This window comes from Typopeltis vanoorti, chromosome 5, assembly GCF_054136105.1.
Source record: "Typopeltis vanoorti isolate ZY-2024b chromosome 5, IOZ_Tvanoo_1.0, whole genome shotgun sequence".
NCBI classification, from domain to species: Eukaryota; Metazoa; Arthropoda; class Arachnida; order Uropygi; family Thelyphonidae; genus Typopeltis; species Typopeltis vanoorti.
The window spans coordinates 95654185-95679694 of record NC_143553.1 but is presented as its reverse complement, the minus strand read 5'-3'; the positions used below and the strand labels follow the sequence as shown (position 1 = coordinate 95679694).

Here is a 25510-nt window from a genome sequence, read left to right as displayed (position 1 = left end):
AAGCAGATAACACCTGATAATGTGCAGCACTGCTTCCAACAATGGAAAATTCATATGCAACGGTGTATAGATAGAGGAGGGGAGTATGTTGAAGGGGGATAACAATTAAGTACAATTGTAATAATAAACCACATTTGCAACCAGTCTCGTTATTTAATAGCTACATCTCATATGTCTCAATCACATCTTCCCTCTTCCTATTCGTGAGGCTTTGGAATTTACATTCTCTCAATCTATCCTTGTACTACACATTCCAAAGACCACTGAGCATTTTTGTGAATCTTCTCTGGACCCATTCTAACATATCCTTATCACCATGAAAATTCAGTTACCATATCTGTGCAGAATAATCTATATGATGCCTGATCAAGGCCTACACAATAGCATCATAACTGCTTTATTTCTGCCATTCAAATTCCTCCACATCATTACCATTATCCGATGTGACATCTTCACAATTTGTACAATATGGCCCTGAATTTCAGGTCCTTGTCCACCACCACCACCAATCCAAGATCTCTCATCTCCAATACCTCCTTTAAAGTTTCCCCACCAAGTGTATACTTTGTATCTCATCATTGCTTACTAAATTTCAAAACCTTACATTTTACAACACTGAACTGATGGTTCCACTTACCTGCTGATTCATGCAATCTATTCAAGTCCTCCTGTAAGGCCATAACATTTGCTTGACTCTACATTGCTCTCTCCAATTTTGCTTCATCTGCAAACAGCTGCATATCACTAGTTAAACCCATCCCAACATCATTAATATACAAGCTGAACAACAATGGCCCCAGACCCTTGTGGCACACAACTAGTGACCTTCCTCTTTCGAGATACTGCACCTATATACAACTTACTGATACTTATCTTACAGCCAGTCACTGATCCAACTCAGAAGTCTGTTATCCAATTCCATTCGTTTCAGTTTATTTTAAAACTTGTTGTGTGGCAGTCTATCAAAAGCTTTTGCAAAATCTAAGTATATCTAAGTATATGAATCCTCCATGTGCAAGATTTGTTATCATCTGTCACTTTGTTATAGCACATAAGTTAGTAAAACATGATCTCCCTTTAACAAACCCATGCTGATAACCATAGAGAATACTTCTGTTATCAATGCATTTCTGTATCCTACTTCTCACGAATCTCTCTAGTACCTTCACCACAATTCCAGACATAGAGATTGGCCTATATTTTGTGACCAATTTACATTCTCTTAAGTTATTTACATTTACATTAATTTACACTAATGTAAATTTAGGTAAATTATCTCTAGGCTATCACCATCTTTATGCAATGGAACAATTTTACCTTTGTTGATGGAACCTGTGCTGTTGTAAGACTCATATTAAACAGATATGCCAATTCTCTACTGCCAATTCTCTGGAACATTCTCTAATGTGTCATCAAATTCTATCGCCTTACTGACATCAAGATTATTTATTTCCTCATAATATTTCTTTTTTACAGTCGAACTGCATACTCACCAAACCTGCTACTCCCAGTCATCTTTCATTTCTTCCACTTCAATCCTGTTTATTATACAATGAAACCTATGGAGAATTTATGACTAAACAAACACATGTAATAAGCTTTAATAAGTAAATATTTCATCCTAAGTATCTTAGGACATCGTCAGTACAGTTAATTCAAACAGTATTAGGAATAACATACAGTTAGGGCACGTGATTACAATGGAATCCCAATATGCGTGCAGTAGCGTGTTATAGAATTAAATTAAAATATATCTGGAGGAAAAAAAAATTACATTAAAATAAGATAACATACATAAAAATTATTTTACACAATTTTTATGACAATTTCCCATACTTTAGGAATAGCAAGAACGTCATTATGGTTTAGATTTGGTCTGTGAAGTAGGGCTTCAGCACTTTCTTTATATAAACGTTCATGTTTATATAAAGATCTATGTAGAAGTTTGGTCTTTTCTCAATGGATCCTATGGTTTGGGTTTTCAACTCTGTGTTGAGCGAGGCCAGATTTCTGCAGTTTGATAAGACGGATATGGTCTTGATGTGTTTATGAACAGATCTACCTGTCTGTCCATAGTAAGACAGTTTACAGGAGCATGGAACCTCATACATGCCGGGTAGCATCAGAGGTGAGAGTTTGTCTTTAGCAGAAGGTAACAAGTTATAGATCTGGTTGATGGGTTTGTAGGTAGTAGCAAGATTGTATTACTTCATAATTTTTGAAAGACGTTCAGAGATGCTTTTAACATAAGGTATGCGAATCCTATGGGCTTGTTCTTGTCTAGGTTGATGTGTGGGTAAGTGACTGATGATTTTTTGAGTTGTTTTAAGATTATATCCATTTAGTATGCCTATATTTTTGATTATTTCCAATTCTTGGTTTAGAGATTCTTCAGAGAAGCAGAATCTGTGTGCTCTGGTTACTAATGATTCCAAATTTTTGAGGTGGATGATGAGCAGAAGAATTGTGAATGTAGCGACCTGAAAATGTCGGCTTGCAATGACAGAAGTGGAGATGGAACAATCTTCTTTTCTTTGGATGTGTAAATCCAGAAAGGAGTTACCTCTGTGGAGATTTTTTTTCTAGCATAAATTTGATGCGAGGATGAAGGAGGTTTATTTTATTTAGAAACAGATGTAGTTCTTGTTCGGAATGACCCCAGACAGCAAAGACGTCATTGACATTTCGTAGCCAAATTTTTAGTTTGGGTTTAAACATGAAGATTTTTTTTTCAAGATATTCTAGAAACAAGTTTGCTAAGTTTGGTGATAAGGGAGATCCCATTGCTGTTCCTTCCTCTTGCTTGTAAATTTTTTCTTTCCAAGTGAAGTAACTGGACGTAATAACAAATTTGAATAATTCGACAACATCAAATGGAAATTTTTGAGTTAACAAGTCTACCATTTCCTTATGGGGAATATTAGTGAAGAGGAAGACAATATCAAAGCTAATTAGCATGTCAGTTTCTAACAGTTGAATGTCTTTTATTTTGGCATGAAACTCTGTGGAATTTTTAATTGATGAGGCTGAGTGGCCTATGTGAGGAAGACAATCTCTCACCTCTGGTGCTGCCTGGTGTGTACGAGGTTCCATGCTCCTGTAAACTGTCTTACTATGAACAGACAGGTAGATCTGTTCATAAAAGCATTTTGGAACATCAAGACCATATCTGTCTTATCAAACCACAGAAATCTGGCCTCGCTCAACATGGAGTTGAAAACCCAAACTATAGGATCCATTGGGAAAAAACCAAACTTCTACATAGATCTTTATAAAAAAAATGAACGTTTATATAAAGAAAGTGCTGAAGCCCTACTTCACAGACCAAATCTAAACCGTAATGACGTTCTTGCTATTCCTAAAGTATGGGAAATTGTCATACAAAATTGTGTAAAATAATTTTTATATATGCTATCTTATTTTACTGTAATTTTTTTTTCCTCCAGATAAATTTTAATTTAATTCTATAACACGCTACTGCACATATATTGGGATTTCATTGTAATCATGCATCCTAACTGTATGTTATTCCTAGTACTGTTTGAATTAACTGTATTGACGATGTCCTAAGATACTTAGGATGAAATATTTACTTATTAAAACTTATTACTGTGGTTATTACGTGTGTTTGTTTAGTCACTTCAATTCTGTGGAACAGGCTCCCTCACAAAGCATTTCCAAAAGACTACGATCTTCAACAGTTAAAGAAGAATATCAAAGTATTACTGTGTTCCAAATCCTGCATCTGTTTGCTATAGACTCTTCAACCTTTTGTGTGTGGGATATATATGCATATATATAAAAAGATATCAGAACTCAAAGAGTTTTATTTGTAACATGGCTGATCCTTTTCCTAATACTTTCAGTAATTTTGGGTGAATTCCAGAAAACAGTATATGATTTTTTTACCACTGTTTCAATTTCAGCAACAATGAAGGGGACATCTTGAATAGGAATTAAAATAGCCACATTCAAATTATGTGCACTAAAATGCTGATATAAGTTCTAGTATGGCATGTCCCTCCTTTTTAATATTGCCAGTAACCTGTTTTTTTTTCCCAGCATATTACCTGCTCTATCTGTTCCAATCCCTGCTAACCAGTTACCACTCTCCCATTGCAAAAATAACCTCTTCATTTTATTCTCTGATATATCAATGTACTCTGCAGTTGTTAAGTTATGGAAAGAAACTATGAAAGCAAAAAAGCAAACCTCTTTCAGTTTTTATCTATGACATCAGCAATAACTGACAAAAATTCTTGATGCTTCATATCATTTTGGTCCTGTTCTACTACAGCACCTGTATCTAGTTTATTTAGCAAGAATGTTAGCCACTAGAGGACTGCAAGGTCTGTAGTTTAGAAATAAGCTCTGGAAAATAGAAGTGCTATTTTCAGTAATAATTGGTGATATTGCTTGAATTTTAGTTTAGCATTGTTTATTTTCATTAACTTAGTGTGTCTGAGTGATTTCTGCATGCTTTATTAATTGAAATTTTGAATTTTGCCTTATTTAAACAGAACACAATGGCAGTATTAATACAAGATCAACCAGGTGGACATCGAAAGGTGTGACTAAGAGCACTGTCAAACTCAAGTGGCATTAACAACATAGACTTTTCAAACATCGTTCAATATTCTGAGTGTAATATATATATGTGAGGAGACTGAACAGTAGACAAGAGAAAGTTGGATTTGCAGGGAGTGCGATATTTTCCTAGATTATGACTTAACGAATACAAAACAGGCTGAAGAAATAAAAAATGGTGCAAATGAAAGAAACGGGAATGGAACGAAAGCTAGTGAAACTGAGGGAGTGAAAGAACGCAAGAATGTAGAAGTGAAAGTTAGTGATAAGGGAGCAAAAGGAAGTATAAATGAGGAATCAGAAGTAAGGTGTGGTAGAATGAGAGGTAGCGAGACTACAGGAGTGACAGAGAGTGAAATTGTTGGAATGCAAGATTTGATGAAACAGTTATTCAAATGAAATGAAGAACACGCAGAGTGATATTAGACATTTAGTGGAACTTAATGAAAGTCTAATGAAATTAAAGATATAATTAAAACAGAAGCAAAGAAGAATATTCCAACAATTTGTAAGAAGAAGAAGTCCAAATGGCTGTCAGAAGATGCCATCAAAACTGCTCAGGAAAGAAGGAAAATGAAGGCCACAGGAAATTTGCAGGAAGTAGGGATTTGAATGCAGAGTTTCAATGACAAGCCAGAAGAGACAAGGAAAAATACTTTAACCAGGAATGCCAACAAATAGAAGACCAAATCAAGAAAGGAAAAACAAGAGATCTTTTCAAAAAGATCAGGGAACTGACAGGGAAGTTCAGCTCCAAGGTGACAATATTGTCAAGTAATCACAAAGGATATCTTACAGAAGTGGCAGACATCAAAGAAAGATGGAAAGAATATACAAAAGCCCTTTACAGAAAGGACTCCAAAATTACTGAAAAATTTGAAGAGATACACAGGAGCCATTACCACTGGAGAGTGAAGTGAGATGGGCACTGCAACAACTATCCAGTAAGAAAGCACCAGGAGGAAATGGAATACCTATTGAGCTGCTCAAAGCCATAGGAGAAGAGGAAATTAAAATTTTAACAGCTCTATGTCAACGAATTATTTGGATTACAACTACATGGCCTAGGGAATGAAAAAAATCAGTTTATATACCTTTATTGAAGAAAGGCAATGCAAGAGGGTGAAAAAATTACAGAACTATAGCATTGATTTCTCATGCAAGTAAAGTCTTACTTAAGATCATTCAGAAAATACTGGAACCATTCATGATGAGAAAAATGCCAGATGAACGGGCAGGATTTCGAAAAGGCAGACGAACAAGAGATCAGATCTCCAATGCGAGATAGATAATAGAAAGAGCACAGGAATATCAAAAGAATGTCTACCTTTGTTTCCTTGACTATAGTAAGGCTTTGGACTCTGTAGATCATGCGAAACTGTGGAATGTGTTAAGAACAATGGGAATACCAGAGCATTTCATTATCCTTCTGAGGAATCTTTATTATGAATAAGAAACTACTGTCCATACAGATCTTGGAGAAAATGAGTATTTCACAATAGGTAAAAAGGTGCGCCAAGGATGTATCTTATCCTTATCCTCCTAAGATCCCTGCTTAACTTGTACAGCAAATACATTTTAAGAATGGTAGGACTGGAAGAGTCTTCAGTTGGAATTAAAATTGGTGGAAGAAATATTAATAATTTGAGGAATGCAGATGTTACCACCTTGCTAGCAGAATGCAAAGAAGATTTGGAGGAACTTATTATGAAAGTAAAAAAAAGAAAGTGCTAAATATGGCCTTAAACTTAACCTCAAAAAGACAAAAGTTATGGCAACATGTGAACTTAATGATTTTGAAGTAGATGGGGAGAAAATGGAAGCAGTTAACAATTTTGTGCTCCTAAGTTCCTGAATTGATAAAGATGGGTATTGTACTGAAGAAGTTCGAAGATTATTATTACTCGGAAGGGAGGCGACAAATTTAAGCAAGATCTTTAAAGATATCAGCCTTGTAACAAAAATCAGAATCGTGAAATCAATGGTATTCCCTGTGGTACTGTATGGATGTGAAAGTTGGATCCTGAGAAAGAGTGAAAGAAGGAAGATATATGCATTTGAATTATGGGTTTGGAAAAGCTTACCAAGAATATCATCAACTGAAAAGCAAACCAAAAAATCAGTGATAGACAGAATAAAGCCAAATTGCTCCCTCAAAGCTATGATCATCAAGTAAAAATTATCATACTTTTGACATATTATGTAAGCAAATGACAGTCTGGAGAAGAGGATGATGATTGCTAAAATTGAAAGAAGCAGGAGAAGAGGAAGACCAAGAATTAGAGGTGGATGGAGTTAAAGAAGCAACTGGAATGCAACTGGAAATTCTGAAAGATATGGCCAGGAACAGATCTGCATGGAGAACGTATGTTCATAGAATTACCAAGAGTTGAAAATGACTCAATGGAACATAACAACAAAATGAGTCTGCAAAAGAATACAATGAAAGAAAAAAGGGTAAAAGAGGTGACAATGATTCACAATAGCAAGATAATTCAGGCTTTGAACAAGAGGAGGAAATGAGCAAGAGAATTAGTGGTGGCTGTGCGGACAATAACTTAAATGGACAAAAGGAGAATGTAAGGGTGAATATCAGAAGGTTATTGAGAAGAGTTAAAGTGGGAGAGGTTCTTTCAGTGTGTTGCTGAGGTATATGGCAATGACCTGTTGAGAAGGAGAGCCGGAATCATGAATGGTATGCTAGAAGAGCTGTGTGAGGAGAAAGTAATACAGTTTGTGGATGTACCATTATTTCCATGTGTTTGAAGAAAGAATTGAATTATACAGACATGATAGGTTGCATTTAATGGCTTTCGAGTGAGTGACTGGAGGAATGTTGCTTAATGGAAGTACAGCGTGTGATGCAAGCAACAGATCAGAAGAGTGGTATAAAGAGACAGAGGTACTTGGCAGTGGAAACAGTAGTAGTGTGAGTTGTAGAGAGAATAGTAATGCAAGAGAAACAGGCAAACAGGGCGGGGGGGGGGGGGGACATGGAAACATGGCACAGGGAGAGTGGATGTTGGAAGCAGCAGTGTATGTATGGATAGAAATGAAATATGCTGTTATGTTGGTGGGAAATTGAGACTGAGCAGATATATATGTGATAAGCAGAGATAAAGGTGATTGGGCAAGGAAAGGTGTGATGGGGAAATCACAACTAACAAATGGCTTGGACAGAATTGGTTATAGACCTAAAATGAACTGATGTGTTTATTTACAAATGCCAGAAGTATCTGAAATAAGGGAGATGAAATGGTTTCATTGATTGAGTCTATTTGGCCCAAAAATATTGGAATAAGTAAAACATGGTTGAATGATGATGATATCCCAATGGAAATAGAACTGGAAAGATACAGTATTTTTCTGGAGGATAGAAAGGACAAGAAGGGAGGGAGAGTGCTGATGATGATAGAAGAGAAATTATGTCACTCTCATCAACTGGAGAGTGATTTGACACACCTCATTTATAATGAATCCTCTGATGAGATGATCAAATCCAAGACCTTCCAATCCTTGCATCCCCTCTGCTACATGCTGCCTGAGGTAGTTGTTGCTTAAAAACTTAGGAAGTTAATTTTCTTTACTTCCAGTTGCTATCTTCTCATCCCAATCTATATTGCCACAATTAAAACTGCCCATAATCATCACCCTTTTCCTATTTGCTTGGATACTTCGCTTATGCATTTCATGGTCAGTACACTCCACATTACCAGGTCTATAGCAATATTCGACTAATTATTTTAATCTATTTACCTCTATCTCACACCATACTTCCTCAAAACCACTATCACTATTTCCTCCCTAACATCTGTACCTTGTATGGACATAACTTCTTTTCTATCATCATTAGCATTCCTTATCTGTTTTTCCCTGTTATTTTCAACAAAAACATCACACCCTTCCATCTTCATTCCTGTCAGGATGTTATCCTTATCCAGCCATGCCTCATTTATTCCAACAATTTTTAGGTGAAAGTACTCAATCAATGTAACCATCAATACCCTTATTTCTGATACATCTAGCATTCATATACAAACATAACAGCTCATTCCTGGATCTATAACAAGTTTCATTGATATCACTTATTAAATGTGACTTCTCCTTACTTTCCTTAAGCCATTTCTTTTTCTTCCTATGCATCCCAGAATCTGCTTCAAACCCAACTGTTCTCCCTTCATCCTGGATCTCCCATTCCTTTCTTGTCTACATGGACATTCACTTGCTCTTTGAGCATTGACTTTTTCACGCTGTGTTCCCCTGTCCATACTGAGTCTCCTCCATTCCCCTGTTTGCATTGCACATTGTCTTATATAAAATAGAGGAACTTATATGGTTGTTGATCAGAATCAGTAATCTCCAGATGACAATACAGCAAGTCATTCATGTAAATAAATAAATAAATATATATATATATATACACACAAAAAAAAAAAATTATTAAAAGAATAAGTTTAGCATACTTTATTCCTGTGTAAATATGAAAGAACAGGAAGCCTGCCTCGACTGCGAAATCTACTGCTCCCAACAAGAGTAGGTGTTGTAGCCGTAACAGGAACATAGAGGTAACTAGGATAAGTATCACAAATCTAAAAGACAAAATAAATTAACTTATGAATTTTAATAAAACTACATGTATATAAAGATGTGCATTTTCTTTTTGGAATGCTTGGTTAATGAAACTATCTTTAGGCCAACTTACAATATCAACTTAATCAATATATCAATATAAATGATATCAATCCTATACACTCTGTTTACAAACCAAATGTGGAATCATTTTCAAATTCAATCTTTCAATAATCGATTGACAGCAGGCTATGAATGAATGACAAGAACAATCAGCATTATATGACACATCTTTGTAAGAACAAAGGTGAAAATGATCATCATGATTACTGTGTAAAAAATATTAATTTCTCAGAGAATGAGCAACAAGACGAAAAAGAGGACGAGAAGAAAAAGGATGCGACAGACGGATGAAAATGATGAAATGAATGACAAAGATTTCAGAACAGAATTCAATAGCCATAACAGACTGATGAAAAAGATGAGAGATAAAATAAAAGAGAAGATACAGAACAAAAAGAATGAATGGCACCCATCTAAAATTATGACGCATTTTCATTAAAAAAAACTAGTGATTATTATTATTATTCAGGGAGACCATCAGGGAGTCTGGGACTCTGAGGGAGGCCACATATTACACGTGCCATCTATCACACTTATACTCGAATTCATTCACACTGCTTGCACACAGCATCCAATGTCAATCCATTCCAATCATGCACCACCCTATGAGAGAAAATTCTAGCCCTCACACCTTCTTAGTGGCATTCATTCTCAGCTTCCAAGGATGCCCTCTTGTCCTTTCCCCACCCCTCCATAAAATGAAAAATTCTATCAACTGAAAGACTGTATGACGTTTTCAGAAGCTCGTAAGTCTCAATCATATCACCCTTCTTTCTCCTGTTTGCTAGTATCTGCAATCTACAAATTCTCAATCTGTCTTCATAATCAGTATTCCATAATCCTGATATCATTTTTAACACTCTCCTTTGCATGCTCTCCACTGTATCAGAATCACAACAGGAAACCAGACCTGCACAAAATAGTCCGAGTGAGATCTTATCAATGCCTTGTAAATAGGCAAAATTACATCCTTGTCTTTATATGAAATTTTGTTTCAATATTACAATTTATCTTTTGAGTTAACTTTGCCATCTTTGCTATATAGTCTCTAAACTTTAACTTGCTATCTATTAACACTCCAAAATCCCTAGCCTGATCAGTTTCTTCTAGTAATCCCACCAATATAATATGGCATTGGATAGCTAATCGAGCAAAAGTGCATGACTTTGCATTTACTGACATTGAACTGACATCCATTTTCCCATGCCCACAATTTCAGTCTATTCAAATCATTCTGCAAGTACTGCATATCAGCAGCATTCCTAATTACCCTACCTGTCTTTGCATCATTAGCAAACAGCTGTTTGCTGATGATGGAATAAAATTTAAATTTAACAGGAATAAAAAAAAAAAGACTGATGATATGTCACCTGTTAAAGCCTTTCAAATATCTTAATGTATACACTGAATAACAGTGGACAAAGGACTTACCCTTGTGGTACACCACTAGTTACCTCGAATCTTGCAGACTCACATCCCCCATATACCACTCTTTGATATCTATCAGTCAGTCATCCTCTTTTCCATACTTATATTTTATAATCCAAATCCATATTCTCCAATTTATGCAACAGTCTTTCATGTTGCATTCTGTCAAAAGCCTTAGCAAAATCCAAAAGAATCATAAAACATGACATTCCCTTAGTAAACCCGTATACTGTTCATTGCAAAGTAGAGATTAACTGTCAACCCATTTCTGAATGCGAGCCCTAACTGATTTTTCCAAAATCTTTACCACCGCTCCTGAGATACTGATTGGTAGATAGTTGGATACATCGGGCTTTGCACCACCCTTGTGCAATGGGATTACCATGCATCCTTTCCATTCCTGGGGAATCCTCTCTTTTTATCTTAGTCAAAGTTTATGAATATTTCATTCAGAAAAGGTTACATGTTGCGAACTACAAAGCAGAAAATTATGACCAACTGAGGAGTATACTGAGTTCAGCAGAATGGTACCGGTTGCTGGATGGGAAGAATATCGACATGGGAACTGTCTAAAAAATACTTAAATGATGTATTATCAGAATGTGTCCCGTCCAAGAAGAATAAATATAGTTGGAGTCAAATGGATGTGTAAAAGGAGAGATTCATAAGAAATGGATGATGTGGAAGGAATACCATGTGCATAAAGATGAAAATCAAAATACAATTTCTTATCTTATATTATATATATTGTTTCTTCCCAAGTGAGTACTGCATGATCACTGTCAGCAACCAAAGGCAGAATAGTTGTCTTTAACTGAAACACCCTCTGACACTATAATCAAATCTAACACGCTTTGACTTCTGGTTCCTTCTAACACATGCTGCTTAAGGAAGTTGCAATAGCTCAATAAATTCAGTTTCATTCTTTTCATGAGATTTTACTGCTACCCAATCAATATTTAGATAATTAAAACTCTCCCATTCCGCACACCCATCATCTCTATTTGGTGATGCATTTCTTTCATCACTAGCAACTGATCCACCTGGTCTGTAACAACACTCCCACTATGTAATTGATCTTGTTAGATTCCACCTCACAGCAGATGGTTTCAAATTCACTGCCACATGAAATACTGTTGCTAGGACTACAATCACAGGTCTCACCACTAACTGAATTCAAGTTATCCAATATTAGCAGCATGTCCCATCGCTCCTATCCTGTCTATCCTTCCTAAAAAAATTTTTATTATAATTTTTTATTATAATAATTTTACTATAATTTTCCAAAAAGGTTTAAAAAAACGATACTCTTCCTTTCTCTTCTGGTTATGTGATAATGATTATCAGCTGATTAGAAGTTACTACCAATTTATGGAATATCAAAGTAAAAGAGACAGAGCTAAGCCATGAAATCACAGAAAATGCTAAGATAATGAGACCAAGAAAATAAAAACATATAAGATTCTTCTGAATAATTGTCAAAAAATACAGGTTCATAATAAACAGGAAAAGGAAGGAGTATTTTAATCCTAAACCTAAAGTTTTGAATTGGGAATAGTTTTAAGGAGTGATGTGGATAAAATTGCAAAATGGAAAATTGGACAATGTGATTTATATATATCTAGAATTCAACTGAAAATGTCAATAGCAAAGACCAAGTTGAGTTCTTTTTTGTTCTAAGTGCTCCACGGCAGTGCAACATATATCTTTCTGTTGAAAGAAGTAGGTATGAATCCTGTGTAGAGCATAAGGTACCTTTTTAACTGATGAGTTAGCAAGCCTCATATAGAGGTAGAAATTTTTCCTCTCAGAATACTGACAATATATTCTTCCAACTCAAACAAGCCTAGTGGCCCCAGTTGCTTTGGCAATAATTGACAACCCATAAATGACAATGAATAATGAAATAAAAAACTGAGTTATCACAGGAGGCAACAGACAAAAAAGAGAGAAACTGTTCTGCAAGTGAGTGTTTCGTTACAACATAAAACCATATAGAAATATAACGTTTAAAGAAAATTCAAGGAAAACAGCTAAATGCAAAACATCTACTACCTATTGATGAAAATTTATCACTTTTCAGCATGACATGTATAAATTTGTATAAAGAGAATATAAAAGAAACAATATATATAATATAAGATAAGAAATTATATTTTGGTTTTCATCTTTATTTGAAGAAAGTATAGGAAAATAAGTTTGTGTGTGAAATGTCTTCATAACTCTTAATTATATACAGAAAGTAATGACTTCTCACCATGTTGTTCTTTGAATCCCATAATGCCCACACACATTGCCTTCTAAGGCATGTAGAATGAATCATTATGGCAAGAATCACAACCAAGATTGAGTTTGGATCTGGATTGTGTAACTATTGTTTTATGTCAAGTTACTAACATAATGACAGGTATCCTAGTGGCAGAGCTACCATGAAAGAAATCATATAAAAATAAAACAATATAGTTATATGAGATAAATGGAACATTATACAGAAAACAAAACACAGTTTATATTTAAGCTGTAAGTCAACTGTTAGAACTGAAAGAGATACAAGATGGGATATCAAATTGCCGGCCTGGTTGGCTGAGTGGTTAGCGTATCCGTTTCCAGCCAAAAGGCTGTGGGTTCGAATTCTGCCATGGGCATGGATGTTTGTGATTGTCTGTGAAAATACTGGTGGTGGTGGATGGCGTTGGTGAATTGAGTGGTAGAGTAGGTGCCCTCCCTCGATGAGTTCATTGGACTCCCTGGAGGTGTCACGAAATAATAATAATTAAAAAATAATACAAAAATCAGGTGTAAGACAAAGGTACATACTATCTCTATTCTTATTCATCACCTATATGAATCATATTATTAAGTGGCATAATGTCAAAACTGGAAAAATTCAACTCAGCTCTTCCCTTCATGCAGATGATGTTATTACTCCAAAATCAATCCAGTACAAGTATTCAGGATGGATTCTTTACTAAATGGAATAGCTGCTGTAACAAATATGTCATGAAAATCAGCAACAACAAGACAAAAACTATGAAAATAGGCAAGATATGAAACACATATTTTGCATTTCTAATAGAGAAACACCACTGCTAAAAAAAAACAACTGATAAAAAAAAATAAATAAAAAAAAAACGATGAAGAAGAATAAAAAATAAACATATCAGACAATGAAATAAGAATAACTGAAAATAAAGAATAGCTTTTAAATGATGACTGGCAAGTAAAACATGAGAAGATTAAAAGTTAAATATAAAAGAGAAAAACAAAGAAAACAGAAAAGAAAAAAGAAAACACAGTCTAGATAAATACAAACTGGAAAAAATTTGTAGCACATCTGAAAAATAATAGGAATAAAGGAAGTCCTAATGACTATAAAACATTAAAGTATATGAAGACTGAAATAAATTGCAAAGACAGGCTAAAAAAAGATTTAGAAGAAAGAATTTTTACATTCCCTTCCAAATCTATGGACAGAAAACAATTACATGGATGGGAGAAAAACTATAATAAAAACACAAAATAATACATAAGATATAACAACAGTGTGAAACAATCAATACAAAGACATATCACACCAATAAAAGAATTGATCTGCAACCTGGTGGGCTGAGTGGCTGGAGATCATACCTGCTCACCAAACGACACGTTGCAGGTTTGAATCCTACTATGGGTATCATAGTTTGTATTTGTATTTAAATGAGAGATAAATTTCATCACCTGTGTGATACCATCACTTATTCAAGCCTGAAGTAGCTTTTCAAACTGCTTCAGGTGCCAATTATGCAAGAGAGAGAGCATGCATGCAGGGTTCCAGAAATACAACTGAAATGTACTAGCCACAAAAATATTTTACTTGCCCAAAATATTGGTCTACCTTACATAAATATTGTTATATGCAATATTTCATAAAAACTAAATGTTATTATGACAAAACTAATACATTCTTTAATTCTCACTACACATTACACATAATTATAAAAAATATCCCTTCCTTTAATGTGGGTTTAAAATGTATGCTAAAACTCATCACAACTCAGTTTGTGTTTTCTTTCCTTTATTATTCATAATGAAGGTGGATTCGTATAAATTATCGATAAGCGATAATTTAATAGGAAAGACAAACAACAAAATATGTGAAAACAAGAAAGTAAAAAGCACTTGCTATGGAGCCAGACTCACTTTTCGTGAAATATGTTGCTTGCAAGATAATTGCATTTTTTATATAACATTATTTAAAAGTCTTTTCTTTACGTAAAATGTATAGGAGGTTTAAAATATCTAAGCTAATTCATGTAGTAAACCATGGCAATAAGCTTAGGACAATGATATAGATCAAGAAATACATGGACGATATAAGAAAGTAAGTAACACTTGATGTGGAGCCAGACTCACTTTTCATGAAATGTACTCGGTATGTACACATAATAGTAGCTAATTTTTCTCACTTCATGACAGAAACAAACAAAGAGGATGACTCTAGAGAGGGGTAGAATGAGAAGAATATTGTATGACACTGCTGAGAAATAAATGGTGGGGGGGGAATCGACAGTGGATACTTATAAAGTCTTTCATATAGAAAAAAAAAAGGTTAAAAGTTATCAGTTATGTTATAGCAATGACAACATGACAGCTTGGATGAAGAAGATATGGCCGATTGAGTTTTAATCATCATCAAATTCCTGTCATGTACCATCAAGTACAGGATATAATAGTATAGTATTATATGAAAAATTTACATCATTACTAACTTCTTATCTATAATTTTCCTCTAAATCAGTCTGTTACCTGTCAAGACTCCAACATTATCAGATCTTATATTTCTATCTTCTAAGGCACTTTTTACCATATCAATCCAGCTATATCTTGGGTCTTTTTCCTAACAACTTGGCAGAGAACACTTGTTTTGCTAATCTTTTCTCGCCAATTCTGTTTAAGTGACCATACCACCTGAGATTAGCTCTGGTAACACATTCCTGGATGTTAACAATGTCAAGTTCTTTCCTAATATCCTAATTTTTAATATGATATTGCCATTGATGCCAGCTGTTCATGATCCTAATCTTTCTCAGGACTCTCATATCTGCGGTCTATAGTCTTTGGTCAAGTGTTTTACTTCTAACCCGGCTCTTAGACCCATAAGTTAAAATAAGTTTGAACACCGTCTTGTATATACAGCTAATTTAGTATTTTGACTAATTTCTGTGTTATTCCATATAAATTTATTCAGATGACTTCCTATCATACCAGCTTTTAATAAATTTAGTTTAATCCTTTATTCAAGTGTGTGCAAACAAAGTTTGCGCCTGAAAGTATCTTCAGAACTGAGGTAAGGTGGTACAACACCGGGCGACTCCTTGCAGAGGTGGAGCAAGCTACCAACGCTTCTATCTCAGTATCTCCCATAATGCAAAGCACATCTCCTTGCGGATATATATAATGTTATGCATTAAATGGGAAGGGCCACTACCCAGACTAGTTTCGAGCTTTATTGAGGTCTCTTCAGTGGGAGCCAGGCCCAAGTGGAGATACCAAGGCAGAAGCATTAGCAAGGTCATCTCCTCCTATAGGAGCTGCCAAACGGTGTGCCACCTTTTTATAAATTACTCTGGATTTAGAGAAAGATGTTGAAAGTTTATTTTTCACTTGGTCAGATTATAATAAATTTAGTTTAATCCTTTATCCAAGTGTGTGCAAACAAAGTTTGCGCCTGAAAGTATCTTCAGAACTGAGGTAAGGTGGTACAACACCGGGTGACTCCTTGCAAAGGTGGAGCAAGATACCAACACATCTATCTCGGTATCTCCCATAATGCAAAACACATCTCCTTGCGGATATGTATAATGTTATGCATTAAGCATTATGGATAAGGAAGATATGTAGGAGGAGATGACCTTGCTAATGCTTCTGCCTTGGTATCTCCACTTGGGCCTGGCTCCCACTGAAGAGACCTCAATAAAGGTCGAAACCAGTCAGGGTAGAGGCCCTTCCCATTTAATGTGTAACATTATACATATCCGCAAGGAGATGTGTTTTGCATTATGGGAGATACTGAGATAGAAGTGTTGGTAGCTTGCTCCACCGTTGCACGGAGTCGCTCGGTGTTGTACCACCTTACCTCAGTTCTGAAGATACTTTCAGGCGCAAACTTTGTTTGCACACACTTGGATAAAGGATTAAACTAAATTTATTATAGTCTGACCAAGTGAAAAATAAACTTTCAACATACCAGCTTTGTTGATTCTGTTGCCTATTTCCATATTTAATTTGCCATCTTTACTAAAAATCATGCAAAGTAGCTGAAATGTTTTACTTGTTCTATAGGTTCTCCATTCACAATGCAGTTGATATTTTCAATGCTTCTACCTATTTTCATTGTCTTATTATTGCTGACTTTCATACCATATCCATTACAACTGTTATTCAATTTAGTCAGGGAATCTTGCAGACTTTTACCAGATTTATTTAGAAGAAAACATCATTCACATAAAGTAAATAGCTGAGACTAGCATCTCCAATTTTGATATCAGGTTTAATACCACTTTCAATCATATTCAAAATGAATAACAGAGTGGATAATGTATATCCTTGTCTGACACCAGATTTAACATTAAACCATCTTCCTGTACTTCCTTCAATTCTAACTGCTGACTTACAACTCAAATAAAGACTAAGTATTGCTTGAACTGTGGACATCCGCCTCGGTGAACACAAAAAAAATATAAACGGCACTTTCGCTATGGCAAGTCGGGTCTGGCCAACCATGCTTTGGATGCCCCCTGCACACAGGATCAATTGAAAAAAACAAAAGTACTGCACAGAAACTTTTACAAGTCAGAGAGGTTGTTCCTGGAATCAACAGAAGCCCTGAAACATACTCCAAACCTCGACAAGTATGGCTGTATAAATATACCAAAGATTTGGGAGACAGTCATTCTAAGACTTTACTCATACTAGTCCAACTGTCACACTGGATTGCAGTTGTCTCGTTACTGTAACTCACTTTGTTTGTATGCTCTGAAATATTAGCGAAATATCAGCGTTAAGTTAATAAATAGTTATTTTCTTATCAATCTGTGTTCGCATCTATACTGTTAAAATTCAATCAACATGTGTGACAAACACATAAGCCATTCCAATGAATAGCTTCTCTTGGCACCTTGTCATATGCCTTTTCCAGATCTACAAAACTTAAATACATATCTTTGTTATATTTCCATGATATCTCAACTATCTGTCGTAAAGTGGATCTGATCCTCACAGCCTCTATTTGACCTGAATCCAGTTTGTTCTTCACCAAGCTTTTCTTCCACAATCCTTCTCAATCATTTCTCAAGTATACTTGAGAATTGTTACTGATGATATCTGATGAACTGCAGCCAAGGAGAATAGAACTTGAACTGCAGGATAGAGAAAAGAGCACATTTGAGGCTATTTGGTGTGAGATTGAGGCTAGCAGAACAAAATATACAATTCGGTGCTGCTATAGACCAGGTGATGGAATAGATGGTGGAGATAGAATGCATAAGCAAATAGAAGCAATGAGTGGAAGGAGGGTAATTATTATGGGGGATTTTAACTATGGTAACATTGATTGGAAGGAGGAGAGGACACATGGAAAGAAGGAATTGGATTTTATGCAGTTATTAAGGAATAACTATCTGCAACAGCATGCAATAGAAAATACAAGGGGTCAGAGAATGCTTGACGTAGTAATTGCATCTGAGAATTTGGCTGTAACGAATATGACCACGTTGTCACCAACTGGTGAAAGTGATCATAGGGTCTTGACTTGAGAGGTGGCTAAATGTGTGGAATTCTCAATTAAAACAGGATACATGTGGAATTACCAGGCTGATAAGTATGACAAGGTTAAGAATTTGCTTGGTTCAGTGCCATGTTATGTAAAACTGCAAGGGCTGGATGTTGATAGTGCATGGGAGGCAGTTAAGAAGTGTTTGCAGGAGGCAATAGCTGACTGTATACCTAGGGTCCGAATAATAAATCAAGTAGGGGTTAAATGGATGAATAACACCATTAAACTTGAAATGCAAAAAAAGAAACAACTGTGGAGGGAATTTAAGGAGAAAGGTGACCTGCAGGCACATGTACGATATAAAGCATACATGTGCCTGCAGAAGAGCCTGCACTCATTACCAGAAGGGTAACGAGTGCAGTAAAAAAAGCAAAAGAGGATTAGGAAAGAAAATTAGCCAGACATGCTAAAGAGAATCCCAAACAGTTTTTTCGATATGTTGCAAGTAAAAGAAAAAATGTATATGGCAGAATGATTTTAAAGAATGTTGATGGTAGGGAGGTAACCGAATCAGTTGATATAGTGGAATTACTGAGCGAGCACTTTGCAAGAGTATATCACCCAGATGGTGACATTGCAGGAATGAAGGAACCAACAGCTTATACGGGAATGGTGGTGAATGAAGTGAAGGTGAATACCCTATTACAAAACCTCAATGTCAATACATCTGTGGGAGTGGATGGTATACCACCTCGTGTCATACGTGAAGCGGTCAAAGAATTGTCAGTGCCCTTGACCATTTTGTTTAATTTGAGTCTCGGGTCTGGGTTAGTCCTGAGGGGTTGAAAAGAAGGGCAAATAGTTCCACTGAATAAAGGAGGTTCCAACACTGCTGTTGTAAATTACCGACCAATCAGCACATCAGGAATCGTTGTCAAGGTCTTGGAGAAAACAGTCAAGAGGAGAATACGGGAATAGATAGATGAAAATGGGATACTGTATGGACAACAGCATGGTTTTGTTAAGGGTAGATCATGCCTCAGTAATTTTTTCAAGTTTTATAACACAGTGACGGCTGAACTGGATAAGGGTAACGGGTTTACAGTCATCCTACTGGACCTTGCTAAGGCCTTTGACAGGATACCACATGGAATTCTAATCAGTAAACTGAAGCATATGTGGATGGATAGGAGGGTGGTTGATGGAGAGATATCAGAGAGTGGTTTATTCAGGAGTAGAGTCCAAAAGACGGCCTGTGACTAGTGGTGTGCAGCAGGTTTCTGTTCTTGGACCAGTACTGTTTACTTTGTTCATTCACGATATAGGAAAGGATCTGAGAGGAACTGTTCATTTGTTTGCTGATGATGCAAAGTTGGGTAGAGCAATAGTGAATGCACAGGATTTCAAAATTTTGCAGGATGATTTGGATAGTTTGGAGGGTTGGGGCTAAGGAGAATGGATGTCAATTTAATGCAGCAAAATGTAAGGTTATGGATTTTGGGGTGAAAAGTTTAGCAGCAGTATACCACATTGGTGGAACTGTACTCCAGGAGAATGACGAGGGCAGGGATTTGAGAGTGTTGGTGGATAGGGAGTTAAGTTTAGGGGGAACATCGCAAAAGTGGCTAAATCAGCTTATCAAATCACTTGGTTGCTAAAAAATACTTTGACGAGCAGAGACAAACAGGTTATTGTTCCTCTGTATCGGGTCTTGATAAGATCCCACATAGACTACTGTGCCCAAATTTGGACACCAGGGTTTCTTCTTGATGGGGAGGAGATGGAGAGGATCCAGATTTGTGAGTTGCAGAAGTTGTTTGATAGGCAGAAAAGGGATGATATGATTGAGACATTCAAATTACTGAAGGGTTTCTATAAGATTAATTCAGCAGATATTTTGAGAATAGGACTGGTGGTGGGAGGACTAGGGTGCCATCCATGGAAGTTGGGCAAGAGTGCGGTTAGCAAGGGTGTTAGAACTAGTTTTTACTCAGAGAGTGGTGAATGACTGGAATAAGCCACCAGACTCTGTTGTGGGTGCCATGACTGTAAATGAGTTTAAGGTGAAGTATGACAGATACTGTAATGTTGAATAGTTGTTCTTGACATGATGTTAGAGCCTCCCTCGATGAGTCTAAGGACTCCTTGGAATTGCCCGTACTACTACTACTACTACTACTAATAATAATAATACTTGCATAAATCTTACCAGAACACTGAACAGAGAAATATCTCGGTGATTCTCACATTCAGTTTTATTTCCCTTTTTACATATGGGTACTATGAGAGATCTACTCCAATCATCCAGAATTCGTCCCTCTGTCCAGGCCTTCTGAACCATGCAGTGCAGCCACTGTAAGACTTTTATACCTCCATACTTGAGCATTTCTGGTCAAATATCTACTCCTGTGGCCTTTCCGCATTTCAAGCCTTTAATGGCTTTTTCTACTTTATGGATATGTCTTCCTGACTTTATGCCTGTTGAGTGTTTTTTACCACTGTGCTATCACTGCTTGTTTCATTTAGCAATTTTTCTAAGTAATTACTCCATACTTCAGGGATATCTTTTTCTCCAGTTCTCATGTCACTTTTATCATCTCTAATGCCTTTTAGCATTCTTTCCTTCATTTCTGAGCTTCTTCAACAACCTCCAGAATATCTTGCCACTTTCTTGATATTTATTTTCTATGTTTTTACCAGTCTTCCCATTACTTTTCTTTAGCTAGTTTTACAGTGTTTAGATTTCTTACATTTGTCTCTGTATTCTCTAAGAGCACAAGTTGACTTATTTGCAAGAAACTTTTGATATACTTTCTTCTTTTCCTCCACTGCCTCTTTAGCTTGCTGTGTCCAACATGGAGCTCTCATTTTTCTATCCTTGCAGACAACCTCACCACATGCTGCTCTGGTTCAATCAATCAGTGTTTTCTTCAGAGCTTGCCAATGAATCTCCAAGGTTTGGTTCCTGTTCTCACACTCTTTAATTTTTTCTTGAATAATGTTTGTATATTTTAGTCTAAAGTTCATATCTGAGAGCTGCTCAACTTTTATTTGCTTTAAAACTTTTAACATGTTATTCTTTTCAATATGAAATTCAATTTCATCCTGCTCAAGACTAAATAGTGATCACATCCAATTTAAAATCTTTCATACACTATGATGTCCTGCACCATGGAGAAAACATCACTATCAACAACAATAACATAGCCAATGTGACTTTTCTTATTCCTTGCCTCTTCTCTCCATGTTAATTTGTGCACATTTTAATGTTGGAACATGGTGTTAGTAATAACCAGTCCATACCCTGAGCAGAAACCCAACAGGTATTTGCTGTTATTATTAGCTTTGCTCTTTTCTCGAAATTAACCAAAATAGTTTTGTATGTGTGACAATCATTTTCCACTCTGCTATTCAGATCCCCAACAAGGACCAACTTTTCCTTTTTCATAGTGTCTGTTGCTTTCTCTAAAGCCTCAAAAAATTCTTCCACTTCTGTTTTAATAGAACCTTTTGTGGGACCATAGAATAAGTCTCATTGTCCAGTTCCCTATTCTGATATATGCCCACATCGCTCTACTTGAGACTGCCTACCATTCAAGAAGATTAGCCTCATATTTAGTGTTGAATACTAAATATAACCTCATATTTAGTGTTGAAAAGTATGAATACGTTGAATACTACTATGGGGGTGAATACTATGGGGTGCTTCAGGTTCAAAGCTGTATAACTGAGAGGAGACCTCCACATAGACTTTAAAGGAATGCAGAGAACCAACCAGGACTTCTGACCTAATGTCCAATCCTCACGCTCTCGTGGTGCACCCTGTTGGATACCTACTTGGATACTTAACGAGAATGGGCTGGCAATTTGGGATTTAGCATACCAATTGTATTCTTATTGGTTAAACCAAAATAAAAAAAATGATGGTACAACATGCCAAAATTTTATGCCGGCTGGGGCGTCGCCCGGTTAAACAAGGCACCTGTTGTTTTCGCCAGGGAACCAGAGCGAATAGCGAAAAGTCAGCTACTGGAACAAATCTGAAAACACACCCCAACTCAACATCACCAGAGTTAAAGATCGGTACTATCAACATAAGAAGCCTGAATGGCAAAGAAATGGAGCTAGCTGAGGTATTAGATAAGTACAAGATCGACATAATAGGGGTGACTGAAACAAAAAAAGACCAAAACTGGTGAGATCTTTCTGAGCAATAAATACAAAATGTTATATTCAGGCAATGACAATCAAGGAAAAGAAGGAGTAACCATACTATTCAATACAAAATATGAGGCTAATCTTCTTGAATGGCAGGCAGTCTCAAGTAGAGTAATGTGGGCAAATATGAAAATGGTGAACTGGACAATGAGACTTATTTGTGCCTATGGTTCCACAGAAGGTTCTACAAACGTAGAAGTGGAGGAATTTTTTGAGGCTTTAGAAAAAGCAACTGACACAATGAAAAAGGAAAAGTTGGTCCTTGTTGGGGATCTAAATAGCAGAGTACGAAATGATTGTCAGATATACAAAAATATTTTGGGAAAATTTTCAGAAAAGAGCAAAGCATAATAATGGCAAATATCTGTTGGATTTCTGCTCAGGAAATGGACTGGTTATTACTAACACCATGTTCCAACATAAAAATGTGCACAAAGTCAGATGGAGAGAAGAGGCAAGGAATAAGAAAAGTCTCATTGACTATGTTATTGTTGATAGTGATGTTTTCTCCCTGGTGCCAGACACCAGATTGTACAGAGGATTTGAAATTGGAAGTGATCACTATTTAGTCTTGAGCAGGATAAAACTGAATTTCATATTGAAAATAATAACATGCAAGAAAGTTTTAAAGTGAATAAAAGTTGAGCAGCTCTCAGATGTGAACTGCAGACTAAAATACACAAAGATTATTGAAGAAAAAATTAAAGAGTTTGAGAACAGGAATCAAACCTTGAAGATTCAGTGGCAAGCCTTGAAGAAAGCCCTGATTGATTCAGCTAGAGAGGCATGTGGTAAGGTTGTCTGCAAGGATAGAAAAATTAGAACTCCATGGTGGACACAGAAAGTTAAAGAGGCAGTGAAGGAAAAGAAGAAAGCATATCAAAAGTTCCTGGCAAATAAGTCAGCTTGTGCTCTTAGAGAATACAAAGACAAATGCAAGAATGCTAAACAATGTGTAAAACTAGCTAAACAAAAGTCAATGGAGGACTTTGGCAAGAATATAGAAAATAAATATCAAGAAAGTGACAAAATATTCTGAAGGTTGTTGAAGGAGCTTAGGAATGGAGGAAAGAGTGCTGTAAAAGAAGTTAGAGATGATAAAGGTGACTTGAAAATGGGAGAAAAAGATATCCTTGAAGTATGGAGTAATTACTTTGAAAAACTGCTAAATGAAACAAGCAGTGATGATAGCACAGTGGTAAAAAACACTGACCAAGCATGCAGTCAGGAATAGATATCCATACTTCAAGTAGAAAAAGTTATCAAAGGCTTGAAATGTGGAAAGGCAGCAGGGGTAGATGATATTCGACCAGAAATGCTGAAGTATGGTGGTATAAGAGTTTTACAGTGGCTGCACTACATACTTCAGAAAGCCTGAACAAAGGGACAAATTCCCGATGATTGGAGTAGAGCTCTCATAGTACCCATATATAAAAAGGGAAATAAAACTGCATGTGAGAATTACAGAGGTATTTCCCTACTGAGTGTTCCTGGCAAGATCTATGCAAGTATACTTGAGAAACGGTTGAGAAGAATTGTGGACACTCTTGGTGAAGAACAAGCTGGATTCAGGCCAAATAGAGGCTGTCAGGATCAGATCTTCACTTTACGACAAATAGTCTAGAAAGCATGGGAATATAACAAAGATCTGTATTTAAGTTTTGTCGATTTGGAAAAGGCATATGACAAGATGCCAAGAGAGAAACTATTCAATACGCTACAGTTATATGGGGTCAATGGGGCATTATATCAAGCAATACTTAGTCTTTATTTGAGTTGTAAGTCAGCAGTTACAATTGAAGGAAGTACAGGAAATGGTTTAATGTTAAATCTGGTGATCCATTATCTATATGGATCACATTATGAAGGAAAGTGGTATTAAACATGATATCAAAATTGGAGATGTTAATGTCAGCTCTTTGATTTATGCGGATGATGTTATACTTCTAAATAAATCTGCTATAAATCTGCAAGATTCTCTGACTAAATTGAATAACTGTTGTAATAGATATGGTATGAAGGTCAGCAATAAAAAGACAAAGACAATGAAAATAGGCAGAATCACTGAAAATGTCAACTGTGTTGTGAATGGACAACCTGTGGAACAAGTAAAACATTTCAGCTACTTTGGCATAATTTTTAGTGAAGATGGTAAATTAAATATAGAAATAGACAACAGAATGAGCAAAGCTGGTATGGTGGGAAGTCAATTGAATAAATTCATATGGAATAAGAGAGAAATTAGTCGGAACACTAAATTAGCTGTATACAAGACAGTGTTCAAACCAGTTATAACTTATGGATCTGAGAGCTGGGTCGGAAGTAAAACTCTTGACCAAAGACTAGAGACCGCAGATATGAGAGTCCTGAGAAAGATTATAGGCATGAACAGATGGCATCAATGGCAATATCATATTAAAAACGAGGATATTGGGAAAGAACTTGACATTGTCAGCATCCAGGAATGCGTTAGCAGAGCTAATGTGAGATGGTCTGGTCACTTAAACAGAATGGGCGAAGAAAGATTAGCAAAACAAGTGTTCTCTGCCAGGTTGGCAGCAAAACGACCCAGATGAAGACCAAGATATAGGTGGATTGATATGGTACAAAGTGCGTTAGACGATAGAAATATAAGATGTGATAATGTTGGAGTCTTGACAAGTAACTGACTGATTTGGAGGAAAATTGTAGATAGGAAGTTAGTAATGATGTAATTTTTTTCATGTAGTATTATCATATCCTGTGCACCCTTTGAGGGTACATGGCAGGAATTTGATAATGATGATACTATGGCTACTCCTTCTTTCCCTTGGTTGTCATTGCCTGAATATA

General features: G+C 36.1%; 1 protein-coding gene across 6 annotated transcripts in view; it reads right to left on the bottom strand.

Annotated features, from left to right (window-relative positions):
* Mtmr6 (Myotubularin related protein 6) overlaps nucleotides 1–25510 on the bottom strand; it is a 401631-nt gene that overhangs the window by 255860 nt on the left and 120261 nt on the right. For all 6 annotated transcript variants that reach the window (XR_016548365.1, XR_016548364.1, XR_016548366.1 and 3 more), the window contains one exon: nucleotides 9051–9176. Coding sequence is in view for 3 of the 6 variants with exons in the window: in XM_090393272.1 (XP_090249398.1) it covers nucleotides 9051–9176 (126 nt within the window). In the remaining 3 variants the exon portion in view is untranslated. The remainder of the gene's footprint in view (nucleotides 1–9050; nucleotides 9177–25510) is intronic.